Source organism: Amphiura filiformis, chromosome 14, assembly GCF_039555335.1.
Source record: "Amphiura filiformis chromosome 14, Afil_fr2py, whole genome shotgun sequence".
In the NCBI taxonomy this organism is placed as follows: Eukaryota; Metazoa; Echinodermata; class Ophiuroidea; order Amphilepidida; family Amphiuridae; genus Amphiura; species Amphiura filiformis.
This window is the reverse complement of record NC_092641.1, coordinates 4822643-4846104: the sequence shown is the minus strand read 5'-3', so window position 1 is coordinate 4846104 and position 23462 is coordinate 4822643. Positions and strand designations below refer to the sequence as shown.

The 23462-nt window shown below is 36.7% G+C and overlaps 1 protein-coding gene across 1 annotated transcript; it reads right to left on the bottom strand.

Annotated features, from left to right (window-relative positions):
- Positions 1-590: 590 nt before the first annotated feature.
- Positions 591-22134, bottom strand: LOC140170559 (uncharacterized). Its single transcript, XM_072193906.1, has 6 exons — positions 22053-22134; positions 20285-20596; positions 18293-18415; positions 17133-17195; positions 11749-11811; positions 591-640 (listed from the first exon to the last, which is right to left on the bottom strand). Exons 2-6 carry the CDS (start codon positions 20469-20471, stop codon positions 591-593), a joined length of 486 nt encoding a protein of 161 aa, XP_072050007.1. The 5' UTR covers positions 20472-20596; positions 22053-22134.
- Positions 22135-23462: the final 1328 nt, after the last annotated feature.

Here is a 23462-nt window from a genome sequence, read left to right as displayed (position 1 = left end):
TTGTGCTATTGAAAATAGTTTGTTTGTGACGTCCTATGCAGGTCAGCAACCAATCATGCCACGCCTCAGCCCTGACGTCAGACGCAAAATTGTCCGCAACCATACATCGTTCAATTCCACGTTTTAAGCATAGAATGATTCATATTTTTTTTAAAGGGGTCACTGGGTATAACATAATGAAATGAAACAATTTTGAAAGAAGGGGTTCATTTGATATACCGTTTTAAAAAAAATGGGCCATCAGATAGAACATCTCCAAAACAACATTCTATATTTTGTTTCTAATTTACCAAATGTACAATAAAAATTAGCTGAAATAAGAGAATTTGAAAGTTTCTTCATTGTTTCATGACATCTTGATGATAAAAAATGTAAAAAAGGCTTTAGACAGCCGAACCTAAAAGTAGAGGGGGCTATCTGGTACGAAAAGGGGATCATCAGGTGTATTTACTTCTACAAAAATGGAGACTATCATGGTAGGGTCACACCTGTTATTGAGTGCCCCATGATGCAACTTTCAAATTTTGGGTTATCTTCATTTAAATGTACGCTGCGACCTCAATATTGGGACTTTTGGAAAATATCACATGTTATGTTGCAAAGGGTCCACCAACAGTTAGCAATCCAACTCCGCTACTATCTGAAATCAATCAATCAATCAAACCAATTATTTTATCAACTGATTACATGAGACTCGCGATCCTAATACTGAGTGTAGGTGATCGGGAAAATATAAAATTAATTTGAAATAAAGCACTTGAAAGTAAAACCAAGTTTCATTTTTTTTAAATTGGACACGCTTTATTTATTTTTTATTTAGAGCATTAAAATCATAGTTTCTCATCATCGTCATCATATACAAAAAATATCTACCCACTTACCCTTTGAGGCACCACTCCCTGGACCACTTTTTATTTAGAGCATTAAAATCATAGTTTCTCATCATCGTCGTCATATACAAAAAATATCTACCCACTTACCACTTGAGGCACCACTCCCTGGACCACTTTTTATTTAGAGCATTAAAATCATAGTTTCTCATCATCGTCGTCATATACAAAAAATATCTACCCACTTACCACTTGAGGCACCACTCCCTAAACCACTTTTTATTTAGAGCATTAAAATCATAGTTTCTCATCATCGTCGTCATATACAAAAAATATCTTCCCACTTACCACTTGAGGCACCACTCCCTGGACCACTTTTTATTTAGAGCATTAAAATCATAGTTTCTCATCATCGTCGTCATATACAAAAAATATCTTCCCACTTACCACTTGAGGCACCACTCCCTGGACCACTTTTTATTTAGAGCATTAAAATCATAGTTTCTCATCATCGTCGTCATATACAAAAAATATCTACCCACTTACCACTTGAGGCACCACTCCCTGGACCACTTTTTATTTAGAGCATTAAAATCATAGTTTCTCATCATCGTCGTCATATCCAAAAAATATCTACCCACTTACCCTTTGAGGCACCACTCCCTAAACCACTTTTTATTTAGAGCATTAAAATCATAGTTTCTCATCATCGTCGTCATATACAAAAAATATCTACCCACTTACCACTTGAGGCACCACTCCCTGGATCACTTTTTATTTAGAGCATTAAAATCATAGTTTCTCATCATCGTCGTCATATACAAAAAATATCTACCCACTTACCACTTGAGGCACCACTCCTGGACCACTTTTTATTTAGAGCATTAAAATCATAGTTTCTCATCATCGGCGTCATATACAAAAAAATATCTACCCACTTACCACTTGAGGCACCACTCCCTGGACCACTTTTTATTTAGAGCATTAAAATCATAGTTTCTCATCATCGTCGTCATATCCAAAAAATATCTACCCACTTACCATTTGAGGCACCACTCCCTGGACCACTTTTTATTTAGAGCATTAAAATCATAGTTTCTCATCATCGTCGTCATATACAAAAAATATCTACCCACTTACCACTTGAGGCACCACTCCCTGGACCACTTTTTATTTAGAGCATTAAAATCATAGTTTCTCATCATCGGCGTCATATACAAAAAAAATATCTACCCACTTATCACTTGGGACACCACTCCTGGACCACTTTTTATTTAGAGCATTAAAATCATAGTTTCTCATCATCGTCGTCATATACAAAAAATATCTACCCACTTACCATTTGAGGCACCACTCCCTGGACCACTTTTTATTTAGAGCATTAAAATCATAGTTTCTCATCATCGTCGTCATATACAAAAAAATATCTACCCACTTACCACTTGAGGCACCACTCCCTGGACCACTTTTTATTTAGAGCATTAAAATCATAGTTTCTCATCATCGTCGTCATATACAAAAAATATCTACCCACTTACCATTTGAGGCACCACTCCCTGGACCACTTTTTATTTAGAGCATTAAAATCATAGTTTCTCATCATCGGCGTCATATACAAAAAATATCTACCCACTTACCACTTGAGGCACCACTCCCTGGACCACTTTTTATTTAGAGCATTAAAATCATAGTTTCTCATCATCGTCGTCATATACAAAAAACATCTACCCACTTACCCTTTGAGGCACCACTCCCTGGACCACTTTTTATTTAGAGCATTAAAATCATAGTTTCTCATCATCGTCGTCATATACAAAAATATCTACCCACTTACCACTTGAGGCACCACTCCCTGGACCATTTTTTATTTAGAGCATTAAAATCATAGTTTCTCATCATCGTCGTCATATACAAAAAATATCTACCCACTTACCACTTGAGGCACCACTCCCTGGACCACTTTTTATTTAGAGCATTAAAATCATAGTTTCTCATCATCGTCGTCATATACAAAAAATATCTACCCACTTACCACTTGAGACACCACTCCTGGACCACTTTTTATTTAGAGCATTAAAATCATAGTTTCTCATCATCGGCGTCATATACAAAAAATATCTACCCACTTACCCTTTGAGGCACCACTCCCTGGACCACTTTTTATTTAGAGCATTAAAATCATAGTTTCTCATCATCGTCGTCATATAAAAAAAAATATCTACCCACTTACCACTTGAGACACCACTCCTGGACCACTTTTTATTTAGAGCATTAAAATCATAGTTTCTCATCATCGGCGTCATATACAAAAAATATCTACCCACTTACCCTTTGAGGCACCACTCCCTGGACCACTTTTTATTTAGAGCATTAAAATCATAGTTTCTCATCATCGTCGTCATATAAAAAAAATATCTACCCACTTACTACTTGAGGCACCACTCCCTAGACCACTTTTTATTTAGAGCATTAAAATCATAGTTTCTCATCATCGTCGTCATATACAAAAATATCTACCCACTTACCACTTGAGGCACCACTCCCTGGACCACTTTTTATTTAGAGCATTAAAATCATAGTTTCTCATCATCGTCGTCATATACAAAAAATATCTACCCACTTACCACTTGAGGCACCACTCCCTGGACCACTTTTTATTTAGAGCATTAAAATCATAGTTTCTCATCATCGTCGTCATATACAAAAATATCTACCCACTTACCACTTGAGACACCACTCCTGGACCACTTTTTATTTAGAGCATTAAAATCATAGTTTCTCATCATCGTCGTCATATACAAAAATATCTACCCACTTACCATTTGAGGCACCACTCCCTGGACCACTTTTTATTTAGAGCATTAAAATCATAGTTTCTCATCATCGTCGTCATATACAAAAAATATCTACCCACTTACCACTTGAGGCACCACTCCCTGGACCACTTTTTATTTAGAGCATTAAAATCATAGTTTCTCATCATCGTCGTCATATATAAAAAATATCTACCCACTTACCATTTGAGGCACCACTCCCTGGACCACTTTTTATTTAGAGCATTAAAATCATAGTTTCTCATCATCGGCGTCATATACAAAAAATATCTACCCACTTACCACTTGAGGCACCACTCCCTGGACCACTTTTTATTTAGAGCATTAAAATCATAGTTTCTCATCATCGTCGTCATATACAAAAAATATCTACCCACTTACCCTTTGAGGCACCACTCCCTGGACCACTTTTTATTTAGAGCATTAAAATCATAGTTTCTCATCATCGTCGTCATATACAAAAAATATCTACCCACTTACCACTTGAGGCACCACTCCCTGGACCATTTTTTATTTAGAGCATTAAAATCATAGTTTCTCATCATCGTCGTCATATACAAAAAATATCTACCCACTTACCACTTGAGGCACCACTCCCTGGACCACTTTTTATTTAGAGCATTAAAATCATAGTTTCTCATCATCGTCGTCATATACAAAAAATATCTACCCACTTACCACTTGAGACACCACTCCTGGACCACTTTTTATTTAGAGCATTAAAATCATAGTTTCTCATCATCGGCGTCATATACAAAAAATATCTACCCACTTACCCTTTGAGGCACCACTCCCTGGACCACTTTTTATTTAGAGCATTAAAATCATAGTTTCTCATCATCGTCGTCATATAAAAAAAATATCTACCCACTTACCACTTGACGCACCACTCCCTGGACCACTTTTTATTTAGAGCATTAAAATCATAGTTTCTCATCATCGGCGTCATATACAAAAAATATCTACCCACTTACCCTTTGAGGCACCACTCCCTGGACCACTTTTTATTTAGAGCATTAAAATCATAGTTTCTCATCATCGTCGTCATATAAAAAAATATCTACCCACTTACTACTTGAGGCACCACTCCCTGGACCATTTTTTATTTAGAGCATTAAAATCATAGTTTCTCATCATCGTCGTCATATACAAAAAATATCTACCCACTTACCACTTGAGGCACCACTCCCTGGACCACTTTTTATTTAGAGCATTAAAATCATAGTTTCTCATCATCGTCGTCATATACAAAAAATATCTACCCACTTACCACTTGAGGCACCACTCCCTGAACACTTTTTATTTAGAGCATTAAAATCATAGTTTCTCATCATCGTCGTCATATACAAAAAATATCTACCCACTTACCACTTGAGACACCACTCCTGGACCACTTTTTATTTAGAGCATTAAAATCATAGTTTCTCATCATCGTCGTCATATACAAAAAATATCTACCCACTTACCATTTGAGGCACCACTCCTGGACCACTTTTTATTTAGAGCATTAAAATCATAGTTTCTCATCATCGTCGTCATATACAAAAAATATCTACCCACTTACCATTTGAGGCACCACTCCCTGGACCACTTTTTATTTAGAGCATTAAAATCATAGTTTCTCATCATCGGCGTCATATACAAAAAAAATATCTACCCACTTACCACTTGAGGCACCACTCCCTGGACCACTTTTTATTTAGAGCATTAAAATCATAGTTTCTCATCATCGTCGTCATATACAAAAAATATCTACCCACTTACCCTTTGAGGCACCACTCCCTGGACCACTTTTTATTTAGAGCATTAAAATCATAGTTTCTCATCATCGTCGTCATATACAAAAAATATCTACCCACTTACCACTTGAGGCACCACTCCCTGGACCATTTTTTATTTAGAGCATTAAAATCATAGTTTCTCATCATCGTCGTCATATACAAAAAATATCTACCCACTTACCACTTGAGGCACCACTCCCTGGACCACTTTTTATTTAGAGCATTAAAATCATAGTTTCTCATCATCGTCGTCATATACAAAAAATATCTACCCACTTACCACTTGAGACACCACTCCTGGACCACTTTTTATTTAGAGCATTAAAATCATAGTTTCTCATCATCGGCGTCATATACAAAAAATATCTACCCACTTACCCTTTGAGGCACCACTCCCTGGACCACTTTTTATTTAGAGCATTAAAATCATAGTTTCTCATCATCGTCGTCATATAAAAAAAATATCTACCCACTTACCACTTGAGACACCACTCCTGGACCACTTTTTATTTAGAGCATTAAAATCATAGTTTCTCATCATCGGCGTCATATACAAAAAATATCTACCCACTTACCCTTTGAGGCACCACTCCCTGGACCACTTTTTATTTAGAGCATTAAAATCATAGTTTCTCATCATCGTCGTCATATAAAAAAAATATCTACCCACTTACTACTTGAGGCACCACTCCCTGGACCATTTTTTATTTAGAGCATTAAAATCATAGTTTCTCATCATCGTCGTCATATACAAAAAATATCTACCCACTTACCACTTGAGGCACCACTCCCTGGACCACTTTTTATTTAGAGCATTAAAATCATAGTTTCTCATCATCGTCGTCATATACAAAAAATATCTACCCACTTACCACTTGAGGCACCACTCCCTGGACCACTTTTTATTTAGAGCATTAAAATCATAGTTTCTCATCATCGTCGTCATATACAAAAAATATCTACCCACTTACCACTTGAGACACCACTCCTGGACCACTTTTTATTTAGAGCATTAAAATCATAGTTTCTCATCATCGTCGTCATATACAAAAAATATCTACCCACTTACCATTTGAGGCACCACTCCCTGGACCACTTTTTATTTAGAGCATTAAAATCATAGTTTCTCATCATCGTCGTCATATACAAAAAATATCTACCCACTTACCACTTGAGGCACCACTCCCTGGACCACTTTTTATTTAGAGCATTAAAATCATAGTTTCTCATCATCGTCGTCATATACAAAAAATATCTACCCACTTACCACTTGAGGCACCACTCCTGGACCACTTTTTATTTAGAGCATTAAAATCATAGTTTCTCATCATCGGCGTCATATACAAAAAATATCTACCCACTTACCACTTGAGGCACCACTCCCTGGACCACTTTTATTTAGAGCATTAAAATCATAGTTTCTCATCATCGTCGTCATATCCAAAAAATATCTACCCACTTACCATTTGAGGCACCACTCCCTGGACCACTTTTTATTTAGAGCATTAAAATCATAGTTTCTCATCATCGTCGTCATATACAAAAAATATCTACCCACTTACCACTTGAGGCACCACTCCCTGGACCACTTTTTATTTAGAGCATTAAAATCATAGTTTCTCATCATCGGCGTCATATACAAAAAATATCTACCCACTTATCACTTGGGACACCACTCCTGGACCACTTTTTATTTAGAGCATTAAAATCATAGTTTCTCATCATCGTCGTCATATACAAAAAATATCTACCCACTTACCATTTGAGGCACCACTCCCTGGACCACTTTTTATTTAGAGCATTAAAATCATAGTTTCTCATCATCGTCGTCATATACAAAAAATATCTACCCACTTACCACTTGAGGCACCACTCCCTGGACCACTTTTTATTTAGAGCATTAAAATCATAGTTTCTCATCATCGTCGTCATATACAAAAAATATCTACCCACTTACCATTTGAGGCACCACTCCCTGGACCACTTTTTATTTAGAGCATTAAAATCATAGTTTCTCATCATCGGCGTCATATACAAAAAATATCTACCCACTTACCACTTGAGGCACCACTCCCTGGACCACTTTTTATTTAGAGCATTAAAATCATAGTTTCTCATCATCGTCGTCATATACAAAAAATATCTACCCACTTACCCTTTGAGGCACCACTCCCTGGACCACTTTTTATTTAGAGCATTAAAATCATAGTTTCTCATCATCGTCGTCATATACAAAAAATATCTACCCACTTACCACTTGAGGCACCACTCCCTGGACCATTTTTTATTTAGAGCATTAAAATCATAGTTTCTCATCATCGTCGTCATATACAAAAAATATCTACCCACTTACCACTTGAGGCACCACTCCCTGGACCACTTTTTATTTAGAGCATTAAAATCATAGTTTCTCATCATCGTCGTCATATACAAAAAATATCTACCCACTTACCACTTGAGACACCACTCCTGGACCACTTTTTATTTAGAGCATTAAAATCATAGTTTCTCATCATCGGCGTCATATACAAAAAATATCTACCCACTTACCCTTTGAGGCACCACTCCCTGGACCACTTTTTATTTAGAGCATTAAAATCATAGTTTCTCATCATCGTCGTCATATAAAAAAAATATCTACCCACTTACCACTTGAGACACCACTCCTGGACCACTTTTTATTTAGAGCATTAAAATCATAGTTTCTCATCATCGGCGTCATATACAAAAAATATCTACCCACTTACCACTTGAGGCACCACTCCCTGGACCACTTTTTATTTAGAGCATTAAAATCATAGTTTCTCATCATCGTCGTCATATACAAAAAATATCTACCCACTTACCACTTGAGGCACCACTCCCTGGACCACTTTTTATTTAGAGCATTAAAATCATAGTTTCTCATCATCGTCGTCATATACAAAAAATATCTACCCACTTACCACTTGAGACACCACTCCTGGACCACTTTTTATTTAGAGCATTAAAATCATAGTTTCTCATCATCGTCGTCATATACAAAAAAATATCTACCCACTTACCATTTGAGGCACCACTCCCTGGACCACTTTTTATTTAGAGCATTAAAATCATAGTTTCTCATCATCGTCGTCATATACAAAAAATATCTACCCACTTACCACTTGAGGCACCACTCCCTGGACCACTTTTTATTTAGAGCATTAAAATCATAGTTTCTCATCATCGTCGTCATATACAAAAAAAAATATCTACCCACTTACCACTTGAGGCACCACTCCCTGGACCACTTTTTATTTAGAGCATTAAAATCATAGTTTCTCATCATCGTCGTCATATACAAAAAATATCTTCCCACTTACCATTTGAGGCACCACTCCCTGGACCACTTTTTATTTAGAGCATTAAAATCATAGTTTCTCATCATCGTCGTCATATACAAAAAATATCTACCCACTTACCACTTGAGGCACCACTCCCTGGACCACTTTTTATTTAGAGCATTAAAATCATAGTTTCTCATCATCGTCGTCATATACAAAAATATCTACCCACTTACCACTTGAGACACCACTCCTGGACCACTTTTTATTTAGAGCATTAAAATCATAGTTTCTCATCATCGTCGTCATATACAAAAAATATCTACCCACTTACCATTTGAGGCACCACTCCCTGGACCACTTTTTATTTAGAGCATTAAAATCATAGTTTCTCATCATCGTCGTCATATAAAAAAAATATCTACCCACTTACTACTTGAGGCACCACTCCCTGGACCATTTTTTATTTAGAGCATTAAAATCATAGTTTCTCATCATCGTCGTCATATACAAAAATATCTACCCACTTACCCTTTGAGGCACCACTCCCTGGACCACTTTTTATTTAGAGCATTAAAATCATAGTTTCTCATCATCGTCGTCATATACAAAAAATATCTACCCACTTACCATTTGAGGCACCACTCCCTGGACCACTTTTTATTTAGAGCATTAAAATCATAGTTTCTCATCATCGTCGTCATATACAAAAATATCTACCCACTTACCACTTGAGGCACCACTCCCTAAACCACTTTTTATTTAGAGCATTAAAATCATAGTTTCTCATCATCGTCGTCATATACAAAAAATATCTACCCACTTACCACTTGAGGCACCACTCCCTGGACCATTTTTTATTTAGAGCATTAAAATCATAGTTTCTCATCATCGTCGTCATATACAAAAAATATCTACCCACTTACCATTTGAGGCACCACTCCCTGGACCACTTTTTATTTAGAGCATTAAAATCATAGTTTCTCATCATCGTCGTCATATACAAAAATATCTACCCACTTACCCTTTGAGGCACCACTCCCTGGACCACTTTTTATTTAGAGCATTAAAATCATAGTTTCTCATCATATACAAAAAATATCTACCCACTTACTACTGGAGGCACCACTCCCTGGACCACTTTTTATTTAGAGCATTAAAATCATAGTTTCTCATCATCGTCGTCATATCCAAAAATATCTACCCACTTACCATTTGAGGCACCACTCCCTGGACCACTTTTTATTTAGAGCATTAAAATCATAGTTTCTCATCATCGTCGTCATATACAAAAAATATCTACCCACTTACCATTTGAGGCACCACTCCCTGGACCACTTTTTATTTAGAGCATTAAAATCATAGTTTCTCATCATCGTCGTCATATAAAAAAAAATATCTACCCACTTACCACTTGAGGCACCACTCCCTGGACCACTTTTTATTTAGAGCATTAAAATCATAGTTTCTCATCATCGTCGTCATATACAAAAAATATCTACCCACTTACCCTTTGAGGCACCACTCCCTGGACCACTTTTTATTTAGAGCATTAAAATCATAGTTTCTCATCATCGTCGTCATATACAAAAAATATCTACCCACTTACCCTTTGAGGCACCACTCCCTGGACCACTTTTTATTTAGAGCATTAAAATCATAGTTTCTCATCATCGTCGTCATATACAAAAAATATCTACCCACTTACCATTTGAGGCACCACTCCCTGGACCACTTTTTATTTAGAGCATTAAAATCATAGTTTCTCATCATCGTCGTCATATACAAAAAATATCTACCCACTTACCACTTGAGGCACCACTCCCTAAACCACTTTTTATTTAGAGCATTAAAATCATAGTTTCTCATCATCGTCGTCATATACAAAAAATATCTACCCACTTACCACTTGAGGCACCACTCCCTGGACCATTTTTTATTTAGAGCATTAAAATCATAGTTTCTCATCATCGTCGTCATATACAAAAAATATCTACCCACTTACCACTTGAGGCACCACTCCCTGGACCACTTTTTATTTAGAGCATTAAAATCATAGTTTCTCATCATCGTCGTCATATACAAAAAATATCTACCCACTTACCCTTTGAGGCACCACTCCCTGGACCACTTTTTATTTAGAGCATTAAAATCATAGTTTCTCATCATCGTCGTCATATAAAAAAAAATATCTACCCACTTACTACTTGAGGCACCACTCCCTGGACCACTTTTTATTTAGAGCATTAAAATCATAGTTTCTCATCATCGTCGTCATATACAAAAATATCTACCCACTTACCCTTTGAGGCACCACTCCCTGGACCACTTTTTATTTAGAGCATTAAAATCATAGTTTCTCATCATCGTCGTCATATACAAAAAATATCTACCCACTTACCACTTGAGGCACCACTCCCTGGACCACTTTTTATTTAGAGCATTAAAATCATAGTTTCTCATCATCGTCGTCATATCCAAAAAATATCTACCCACTTACCATTTGAGGCACCACTCCCTGGACCACTTTTTATTTAGAGCATTAAAATCATAGTTTCTCATCATCGTCGTCATATACAAAAAAATATCTACCCACTTACCTCTTGAGGCACCACTCCCTGGACCATTTTTTATTTAGAGCATTAAAATCATAGTTTCTCATCATCGTCGTCATATACAAAAAATATCTACCCACTTACCACTTGAGGCACCACTCCCTGGACCACTTTTTATTTAGCGCATTAAAATCATAGTTTCTCAGCATCGTCGTCATATACAAAAAATATCTACCCACTTACCACTTGAGGCACCACTCTCTGGACCACTTTTTATTTAGAGCATTAAAATCATAGTTTCTCATCATCGGCGTCATATACAAAAAATATCTACCCACTTACCCTTTGAGGCACCACTCCCTGGACCACTTTTTATTTAGAGCATTAAAATCATAGTTTCTCATCATCGTCGTCATATATACAAAAAATATCTACCCACTTACCACTTGAGGCACCACTCCCTGGACCACTTCCTGGCAATGGCGTCTGATTACCATATCCTCCATCTTAAATAAAAATTATAAATTAGACTTAAAAGCAAAGCTTTGAAAGTTTACACTTTTCTATTTGGAAAGAAAATCCTTTAAGGGTTCTTGGCCATCAATTTCATTCAGGGGCGTGTTTGAAAAACGGCACAGCGCATTAGTAAAAAGAATAAAAACTAGAGATAATTTGCGCTCACAGAGCGCAGACAATCGCAAGGCATGTAACCCTTTAATGGCCGTTTGACCTGACCTTTGACCTTAATGTTTCCCGGGTCACGAGTTTGTTGTCACCGAAATTAAGCCCCCATACCCCTTACAGACAATGAAATTACGGTATAAGATTTGACCCCAGATAACCATTGACCTGACCCTGCAAAGTGTTCCAACATATTCCCCCTGGTCATTAAGTTTGTTGTCACCGATTTTGAGCCTTGTACCCCTTACAGATGTTCAAAAATGCATTTCTAAAATTTGACCTTTGACCTGACCCCTACAAAATGTTCCCCTGGTCATGAGATTTGTTGTCACTGAGTTTGAGCCCCATATCCCTTACAGATGTTCGGAAAAGGAAATTGTAAGATTTGACCCTAGATAACCTTTGACCTGACCCCTGCAAAGTGTTCCAAAATATTCCCATATTCCCATAATGTTGAGATAATGCAATTGTAAGATTTTACCCCCTTAATGACCTTTGACCCCAATTCTTTGTACAATTTTTAGACACTGGCTAAAGGCGATGCAAGTATGCAAGTGACGGCATTGTGTTATGTAATTTGTGGAAGAAGAAGCATTTTTTGTGAAATCACATTTTGGTCATAATGACCTTTGGATGACCTTTGACCCCAAGTTGGTCATGTAACATTTGTGCCCCCACCCAATGGTCCTTGTGACCAAATATGGTCACATTGGCTTAAAGCATATGACTACGATGGCTCGTTAAAAGTTTGACAGAAGAAAGAAAGAAAGAAAGAAAGAAGAAGAACTGACCAAAAACAGAACACTCGCAAATTGGAAATTTGCGATTGTAAATACTAAAATTCACTCCAGGGTTCAAACCACTCCCAAGGCACTATGAATGCTAAAGATTGACAGGCGACGATGCCACTATGTCACTATGTCACGGTGCCTAGAAGGTTTGTGAAATGTAATCAAATCAAATTTAGGCTCCGCAAACAACATCCAATTATTCCCATTGGAGTTTGCTACACGTGTATATAGTAATAAATTATAATTTGGGTGTACTTTGAGAAGAGTTATGGCATCGAGTTTCAAAATACACCGCAAATTAAGTTTATGGTTTTACTTGTTTACAAATTCACCTGTCAGCCGTTACGGTGGCGGTATTGTTGTGTTGTTGTATTGTGATTCGCGTTGGTGCTTTCAGATGCCGTGATCATGAAACGTGATCATGACGTCCGCGATACGCGTACAATATCAAAAACAATATTGTACTGCATCCGGGTATTTTGCAAAAACTATACAATATCTAGTTTTGTTGTACCGCTCAAAAGCCTGATAAAAAATAATAATTATTAATAATACTAAATATTAAAAATTAAAACAAGCAGCAAATACCTATAGCTCTGATTTAAGACCTTATTTGTGTACAAATCAATAAGGCATACAATGCAGCAAACTGCAACTTTTTTAAATTGGCATCTTGGGTTTTTGGAATGTCGTGTCTTATGTCTTTAACAATTTCAACGAATGGGGTCTTAAATTCCAGCTTAAAGATGCAGCATTTGGCTGCTGGTTCCAATTATGACATATCTGTTTAGGATATACGGGTGAACATAACTGGTACCTTAAAGCCATATTATAACATTTCTGTAAAAATAGATTTGTATTTATTTTCCATAAAATGTTAGCTTTTACTGTCAGATATGTCCCCTTTTAATTTTGAGCCGAACAGGTGATGTAAAGCATAGAAAATTGGAATTTACTACTAGTGCCCATGCATGTTCCAAAACATAGCGCCAATGCATATTCCAAAAAATGTTTCCAATGTTACTAATGTTCAAACTAATGATGGCATTACATGCAATGATAAAGAAACTGCTGATCAGTTTAATCATTATTTTATGTCTATTGGAAATACCTTGGCTGGTAAATGTACGTGTAGTAATTATAGTAACAATGATTCTGATGTGAGTTATGAGCATGATGATTTTGAATTTGATTTTGTAGAACCTGAATTTGTTTTTAATCTGTAATTTCTCTAATAATAAGTCTGCAGGTGTTTGTTATGTTAGTACTAAACTTTTGAAACTTGCTGCACCGATTATTTGTCATCCCCTTGCATATATTTGTAATCTTTCCATGTTCACATCCACTTTTCCTAATGAATGGGAAAAGGCAAAGATTACACCTATATACAAGGAGGGTGACAAAAGTGATGTTAGCAACTTTAGACCTATCCCAGTTTTACCTATTATTTCTAAGATCTTAGAACGTGCTGTCCACGACCAACTGTATTATTTTCTCACATGTAACAATATTTTAAATCCATGTCAATCCCGGGGGGGCCACTCAAATATGACAGTGTACGCATGCGTGACCAAATTTTTTTCAAACACCCCCTAAACCAGTTTTACCCTACCAGCAAATTTAGCCCCTTAATAAGGTAATGTAGTGTAGAATTTACCCCCTAATGAGTTTTTGGCTGGTGAAAATGCAACAAATGTACCCTTTTTGGATTCATAATTTACCAAAAATTTGTAAAGGTACCCAAACAAGTTGTCCAGTTTCAGAAAACTACCCTTATTCTTGAAAATCACCGTTTTTAGACCCTAAACGCGTCACGCGCGTAACTTGCCTTGCCTAAAAAAAGACCCCCTTTTACTTGTTTTTTTGGTCACGCATGCATACAGACCATTTATGTGAGTGATCCCCCCGGGATGTCAATCAGGCTTTAGACGTAATCATAGTACTAATACTACTCTATCAGATGTGACAGATCATATATTAAATAACATGACTCTTTTAGCTTACTCTTTTAGTAAGCTCATCTGACCCCACTGTTCTTGAAAATAATCTTAATGCGAATCTGAAGAAAACTGCTGACTGGTTTCAGTCTAATCATTTAACTCTAAATACTAAGAAAACTAAGTTGATGTTGTTTGGAACAAGGCAAGCTTTAACTAATTATAAAAACATATCCCTCACTTACAAAAGTGAGATCATTGAAAGAGTTGATAAGTATAAGTATTTAGGAGTTACATTTGATCCACATCTTTCTTGGGATGAGCATGTTAAAATTATCTTTCTTCTAATGTATCAAAACGTATTGGTGTTATTTGTAGAGTGAAAAAGTATCTCCCTGTTAGATCAGTCAAAACACTTGCTCAAGCCCTTGTCTTTCCTCATTTGACTACTGCAGCTCTGTTTGGTCAAATTGTAGTGCTTCCCACAAAAATGAGCTTCAGATTCTGCAGAATAGACTTGCCCGTATTTTACTTTCTGCAGACATTAGAACATCAGTGGACAAAATGATGAAAGATCTGGACTGGGTTAAACTTGATAGTAGGTGGGAGAATCAGTTACTTATTTTACTTTTTAAATGTCTAAAGAACATTGCTCCACATTATTTGTCATCTCAATTTACCTTCACCTCCTCTACTCATTCTAAGAACACTCGAAGTCAATCACATAACAAATTGGTTGTTCCAAGGTGGAAATTGTCTTCTGGGCAGAGAACTTTTCATTATAGAGCTGCCACTTCATGGAATAGATTTCCTTTAAATCTCTGTGCCAATTTGAATTCACTAAGCTTGAATGAGTTCAAGAATGCCCTATAATTTTGTATGTGTATGTATTTAAGACATTAATAAGGAACTTATTATAGCCCTCCTCATTAATTTACGAATTTGAACTTGTTCTAAATTTCCATGTTTGTATATTATTCATATCATATTCTCATAATATTATTTGTATATCAATGTTATATGTACGTATGTTATCAGGGCTTCCAGGGAGACCAGTACTTTTGTATTGATGGAATTTTCCTGAATAAATAACGAATAAATAGAATAAATAAAATGTTACTCCCGCGGTTGTAATCATAGTGCAGTTATGTCCACGGCAAATTCACCGTGACCTTTCCAGCCATAAACCCGCTTAGTGAAGCTTAAACTGAGATATGCAGTACTAAACCATTACAGTAATCGATTGTCCAATGCAAATTTATTACCACGTGATAATATTAATCCAATCGAATTGTCCGCTACGATAATGACGCTATTGATGTACGGGCGTAGCTCCACTGACTGAGGGTATTTTGGGGTATTTTTCACTGGTTTGCTGTCATTTAATCATCAAGACGGTCCCCCTTTATTATAAAGACTATGCTAATGATTTAAAGATTGACATGTAGAGTATGAAGCAAAATGTGCATTGGAATAACACGGGAGTTTGGATATAGATGGCAGTTTTCTTTCTCATACAAATGTATGGTCCCTCTTTACTAAAGCCTGTACCGGGTCGAAAATTCAGAAAAGAATAAATAATTGAAACATAGAGCAAGTACTAAGATCAGGAGAGAGAGAGAGAGAGAGAGTTCATCACCTATATCTACAACACAGCGCTACTAGTAGGGGTCAATTGCCTATTGTGAGTGCCCATGTGTTGTGTGCATACATGGAGGAAACAATAACTGCATTATGGGTGTGTGGGGGTGTGTGTGGGGGTGTGTGTGGGGGTGTGTGTGTGTGTGTTTATCCCGCACGCCGTTTACATGGTATACGTACTGTGCATATGTGTTCGACTAATATTTCCATCGTAATAATAAAACGACGGTTCCTGCGTTTTATTCAAAATCTCGGATTTTGACAAAACTACAGCACGTACCTGAAGTCTTGATTTTTGAAGAGTATCTTTATTGCACATTACAATCATGTAAAAACCAGAATTCCAAACAAAATTTGAGGGCGTTCTCCTCAGCAAATGTTTTAATCAGGCGGTGATGGAAGCGATATCGCCAATTTTGAGGTCGCCACTGGATTAACACATAATCATGAAATCTTCACAAACAATTCTAAATTTGTTATGTGGTGTCAAAGCAAAATTATCTTACTCTAAATCCGTCGGGGTTCGACAAAGTACCCCACAGCAAGTATGTTAATTTTCCATTTGTAATTGCTAACCGTGTATTTTGAATGGGGCTGTCAGCCCTGTATCTTCGCCAGCCTCGTACGTCACGTGTTGCGCTTCCTATGCCGACTGGTTTTAATATGGCTTACTGTAGGTTAGTGTGGGTTAAAATAAAACATTTGGAAATTAAAACACGTCTTTAGTCGTTGTAGTCGTGGCCATCATGACAAATAACCATGTAACTACCCACTTACCATTTGAGGCACCTCTGCCTGGATTGTTTTCTAACAATGGCGTCCGGTTGCCATCTCCTCCATCTAAAACAATATCAAATACAAGGGTCATATTCTCGTACAATATCTGAGTTATATCATAGAGGAGGTTTATCAATATATCACCCTAAATGCAATGTGTGGGCGCGTTGCCATTTGGTTGCACACCCGGTTTGAACTATACTGTACACCCGGCAGTTGCTAAGGCTACTCGGCAGATGCGATTACTTTTAAGATAAAGACCAGTAGCGTTTACAGCCCTTTTAAACGGGCGCGTGCCCCGGTTATAAAAAAAAGAGAAGTGAAATTCGAGAAAAAGAGAAGAGAAACGCCTGTTTGAAGAAATTAATCTCATCTTCATATTTGACCATTTCAGCTTTAAAAGGAACGCTTCGTGCGAATTTGTACACGTTTAAACCATATTTGACCATTCAAGCTTCCCTCCCCCCCCCGGTTACCGGCGTTCTGTATACTTGTATGCTTGCCTGAACAGTTGTCGATGTATTGCAAAGTTACATGGATTAAAGAGCATCATGATAGTCTACTCCCTATTCTAGAAAAAATGCAGCACTAATTGTTTGGTATGAAAAATATTATCCTGTTTGCCAAATGAAATATAGCTCAATCCTAATCATTCAGTTAGTCCTGGCAATAATAGTCACATTTTAATATTTGGTCACTTTTTGGAAACAGGGCCAAAAACATTCGTCTTTAGGGTGTAATACTCAAGATTTTGAATGCTTAGAGTTGTTCCAAATCTTTGATATTGTCAATATATCGATTGTCAGAAAATATTGAAGATGCATGTTTTTGGCTCTTTTTTCAAGCCAAGCAATAGTAAAATAGTGAACTTTTTCTTTTATCTCCAGTTAGTACTAAATGAATGATTAGGATTGAGTTGTGTTTTATTTGGCAGAACTTGATAATATTATTTAATACCAAAAAATTAGTGCTGTATTTTTTCTGGAATAGGGAGTTAAACATCATCACTTGGTGGTCGTGATCATCCTTACTGTTTTACACAATAACACACAGTCACGTAGTGCAGGAACGGCGATACTGCCCATCTTATACATAACTTACGATACTGTTATGATATTTGTTCTATTGGAACAAAACAGTTAAGTATTGCGTCTACTAACCTGCACCTGCACCACCATCTGCATCTCCGACTCTTGTGCATTTAAAAAAGAGTACACAAAGTCCAAACACGGCAAAAGTACCAACGATAGGTGCAACCACATTAAGCAAAATGTTTAGCTCCTCTGTGTGAAAAGTAAAAATAATTTAATACATACAAATATTATTAAGAAACATCAGTCTAAAGTCGGACATAAACATTTGCAAAGCTATATTTTGCAGAAAATCCCATTAAATTTGGACAACCAATTCAAAAGATATGAGCAGTTAAGGGGGAATAACACCCTGATTTTCATCAGTACCCCTCTTCTTTTTTTTCTTGCAAATTTATAAAGTACATATGTTCATCACCTCATGTCATGAACTTATAAAATATATCTACATACAAAGTGTTTTTAAACCATTTTAGTAAGCCATTTTAGCCCTATATATTTTTTTGTTTACTGTAACCTAGTAACTGAGATGTGTGTTTCATAACAAACCATAATTTATTCCATTGAACATGTCCAAGTAGAATACATGAATAGAATACATTAAATCCTTTGTTATACTATCTATAGAAATGTACTCACTGATTATAACACTGAATAAATTAAATACGCCTAATCTCTTCCACATAGACAATTTAATAACTACACCATGTATGTATCTTCAATAATGTGTTGTTAGGAAAAGAGATTAAAAAAGGCTATAAGGTCATCAAAGGTCAAGTTATAGGTCAATTGGTTCAGGTCAAATTCAGGCATCAATTTTGAACACATGTGATAGTCTGTGATATCATACATGTCATAATGAGGCATCAAGTTTGATATTTTGTCTGTTACTGGATATATAATGGAAATTTGTGAGGTGGATATACTAAAATACCTTGGGATGTAAATGGTGAGTACAATTTAAATTGCCTAGTTGAGATGGATTGGGCAAATAAATATAAAATAGTTACCAAAATCACAAAAATGAAGCTTACGGAAAACTACCTAATATGGTGGTATAGATGACAAAAATACAATCTTTTTCAACATTGCTGTAGTGTGGTTGTGGTAACCTGTTACCTATGGCTTAATTAAGTTTCAGTGAAATAGTGTCGCAAGTTCAAAATACAAAATATAGCTCAACATTGAAAATAGAAGCATTTTAACCGGTTCGTTTTTTGATAGTTGTGGAGCACCAAGTTCATGAATTCATAAAAGAAATCAGGGACCACTTATTCCCATTTTACATATCAACATTATTTCCCTAATGTGTTACCAACACATATCCAAAATTTTAACGAAATCCGTTGATAGTAAGCTTTCCAAAATGAAGTGAATTTAAAACATCGGTGATGTACCAGTTTTTGGCTTATACCATTAGAAGTGTGTACGCGTCATTGATACTGATGCCACCGATTGAACGAGAAGATTTGCCCCTTCATTTTGCATACCACTTTGTCCAATTTCTTTTTCTCATTTCTTCACAAAATGCAAAAAAATGCAAAAAAAATGCAATGGGTGTAGTACCCCCTTAAAGCGTTTCCAAAACAATAGGAAACAAAATAAAATACTTCCTTTGTTTGGCTATATCTCAAAATCAATATTTCCGACTTCTGACTAGCCAAGTGAACATCAGCAAGTCAGGTTGCTTCTTTAGGCCTCGTATCCATAGGCTGTTCCCTTGTTCCGTGTTTACCTTTACCCATGTGACCTGCCACACAGACAACGAACCTAAGCAAAACAAAGGTTCGTTGTCTGTGTGGCAGGTCACATGGGAACAAGTGAACACGGAACAAGGGCACACGCCACAAGGGAACAGCCTATGGATACGGGGCCTTAGAATTTTCTCATCGTTCTTCGCTGTGATTTTTGATCAATGATTCACCTTCGTTTGGGGTTTGGTCTTCGTCTTTTTGAAGTTTTCCGACTTGGTCAGAATTGTGACCGCAACAAAACATTGAACATGTCTTTAATGTGTTCTATTGGAATTATGCGAGACATATATACCAAAACGCAACATACCTGGACATGTATCAGTTACGGTGAACTCCAAAGCTTTATAGCCAACCAGATTCGAAGCGTTGCAGGTGTATTTCCCAAAGTTTTCTTCTGATTTGGGTACAACAATCGTTAACTCACTACGCACTTTGGCTCCAAGAAAGGCATCTTGAGATATTACAGTCTCCTTTATATTCCTTGTCACTTCCATTCCACTGGGGTCATACCACGTCACAGTAACGTTGGGGACAGATTGGGCGATACAGTGAAGTATTATATCTTTTTCTTGTTTGGTTTCGTGACATGTGTCATTTTCAGACGAGACTTCAGGTGTATCTATAAAAATTGAAAAACATGAACATTAACCTCGTCCATTGTTTGTAGGCAAGATGTGAAACCGATTACAGAATGATTATATTGTTGAGGATATTCACTAAACTTTCAAACATTGCTTTTACTGTCAATCAAAAATGGAAACCGAAATTACTGGTAAATGGTATATTTTCAACGAACGGAATATTTACATTATTAAACATTCAGGCGCTTGATAAGAACCTTGCTCAATGCTCATTATTCAAACTTAAAAATGGTTTACTGGCTTGTATTGTTTTATATGGTAAAACTTTAATAAACCTACAAAGTTTACTTGTAAGAAAAAGAGAAGATTTAAATTTCTAATTAAATTCAACTTTTTTTCCAAATCCTTGTTTTGGTCATAAGTACATTTTTTGTCACCCAGCTTCGAATTCTTTATCATATACGTTTGAAAATGTTTCATATAACATGTATAATATCATCTATAGACTCCATGTAATCACCTTTTTTTATTTAGTAAAGGTTATTGAGGTTGCAGGATTCCTTGTTGTATGATTATACTTCCGTTTTCGTGTTCTAGAAGTCACACATGAGTAACGTGGATAACCTCTATTGTATAGTCACATACAAAACACCTTTGTGGACCTACATACACGCCCAGGCGTTTTTACTTCTGAACATAACTTGTATACCGTTAAGATTCGGCTAATGGCACACATGGGCTCTTTTGCTTTGTGGTAAATTTCATATGAAAATAGAGAGCTCCCTCCTCTAAAATCCAAACAAGAATTAAGGTTTCGTGTCCTTATTTGCTGGTGGGAAAATCAAATAACCACCATTTTATAATTCTTAAGCTACTTATATGGGGGTGATGCTTATGAATAGTGCGCTCAGTGTGGCTGCACTGGTTTATGTCTCCTGAAGATTTTATAAGATTTACATGTTCAACGATAACTTTTTGGTCACCAAAGTATATCAATGTGCAGAGCTAAGCTTCAGGATCAGCGTTATCAACTCTGTTTTGTCGTTTCATACTGCATTTTGGTGAATTTTATGATCATATTTTGTGTGTGAAACTACATTTGGACTATACTGTTAACACACAGTTGAACTGGATATTGATTATATTGATTATATTGAATTGTATTCTACTTGACTGGACTCCATATCCCACACGCATAAATGGCAGCGAACGGGGTAGAAATCACAAAGCCGGTTTATTTGAAAAATAGGGATGTTGTCCAGCCGGAGGAAAAAAATCTGACTCACGAAGAGATCTACGCAGCACTTTTGAGGTCGCTGCCAGAAAACACCACAATACATGGCATCCAGAGAATAAGGGGACTTTGGAACTTGTACTTAGACAGGGAAGACAGGATTTTGCTTATAAAGAGAGGCATCAATATCAGAGGTAAAAACGCCATCCCAATATATGATGTAAATCCATATCACCGTGAAAGATCGGAAACAACTCTACCTGTGTACGTGTATGGAGTACCCCTTGGTGTCACCGATGAACTTGTCAAACAGGCTTTTGAAAAGCTGAAATGTACGGTAAGATTGATAGCAAAACAACGACTTCGTATCAATAATCAACTTACAAACACGTTCAATGGAGTTCGTGTTGTAAACATAGACATGCCTAAAAATCCCCTACCTAGAGATATAATGGTAGGGTCCTTTCAAGCCAGCCTGTCCTATCGTGGTCAACCACAAGCGGGAAAGTTCGAAAGGCCATGCTCAAACTGCCTACAGAAAGGACATAATCGGCGTGATTGTAAAGAATCAGTCACCTGTAACAAGTGCAAGCAACCTGGTCACATTAGACGGGATTGCCCAACAAATGCGTCACACATGCATGAACAGCACAACAACAAAGATAATGATAACAGTGTTAATCAGAAACATGATGTTAGTAATGAGACATTTTTAGAATATGCAAGAGTTCATTGTCGGCCAGAAATGAGAGAGAGAGCAATGGAATCAAATAAAGGCACTACTTTTGAAGGATCGCAAATATATGATCTGCAGATTGCTCAACACAAGTTCTTCGGGCATCCAGAAACTCTCAAAGACTCGCGCAACACGCAATGTTCCAACAAACGCGCGACCTCACCAAATCAACCTAAACGTGCGAAATCGCCGACGCCAAGTCAACCTAAGCACACGTCACCAAGTCAAGCCAACCACGCACAATCAATCAAACGCGCAAAATCGCCACAAACCAAACGCGCGACCTCACCAAATCAACCTAAAAGTACGAAATCGCCGACGCCAAGTCAGCCTACGTCACCAAGTCAAGTCAACCACGCACAATCACCACCAAACAAAGAAAATGTGAGCTATTCGGACTCTGACTCGGACTTTGCTAAAATTCCAAAAACTAGAAACACTAAAACAGCAAGAGGACAGAGAAAAATAGAGCCTAGGGGAAGGAGGAATAAGAGAAAGTAGCTTACTCATAACTACCACATAATGAATTGTATTGTATATTTAAGACTTGTATTATAAATTGTTGATATGTCTAGTAATTCTATTGATTTTTGTTTATCTTGCTCAAAGAAGGGCCATGCTAATCACAACATAACTAAATGTACGAAATGTAAAGATACTGTCAACAAAGGTATTGGTGCCAATTGTATAACTGATCTAAACCTATCAAGATTTGATAAGATGATATTTGACCCTCTTAAATATCAAAACGATGTTATTGATGATTCAGATGGGGATGAATTTAAATGTAGAACGTGTACTTATATGATGCCTGATCAATTTAGCACAAGTACCCTAGCATCTAAAGATAATAACTTCTCTATATTAAACGTCAATACTAGAAGTCTAAGTAAAAATTTTGAAAAGCTAAAAGAGTGTATTAAATCAACTAAAC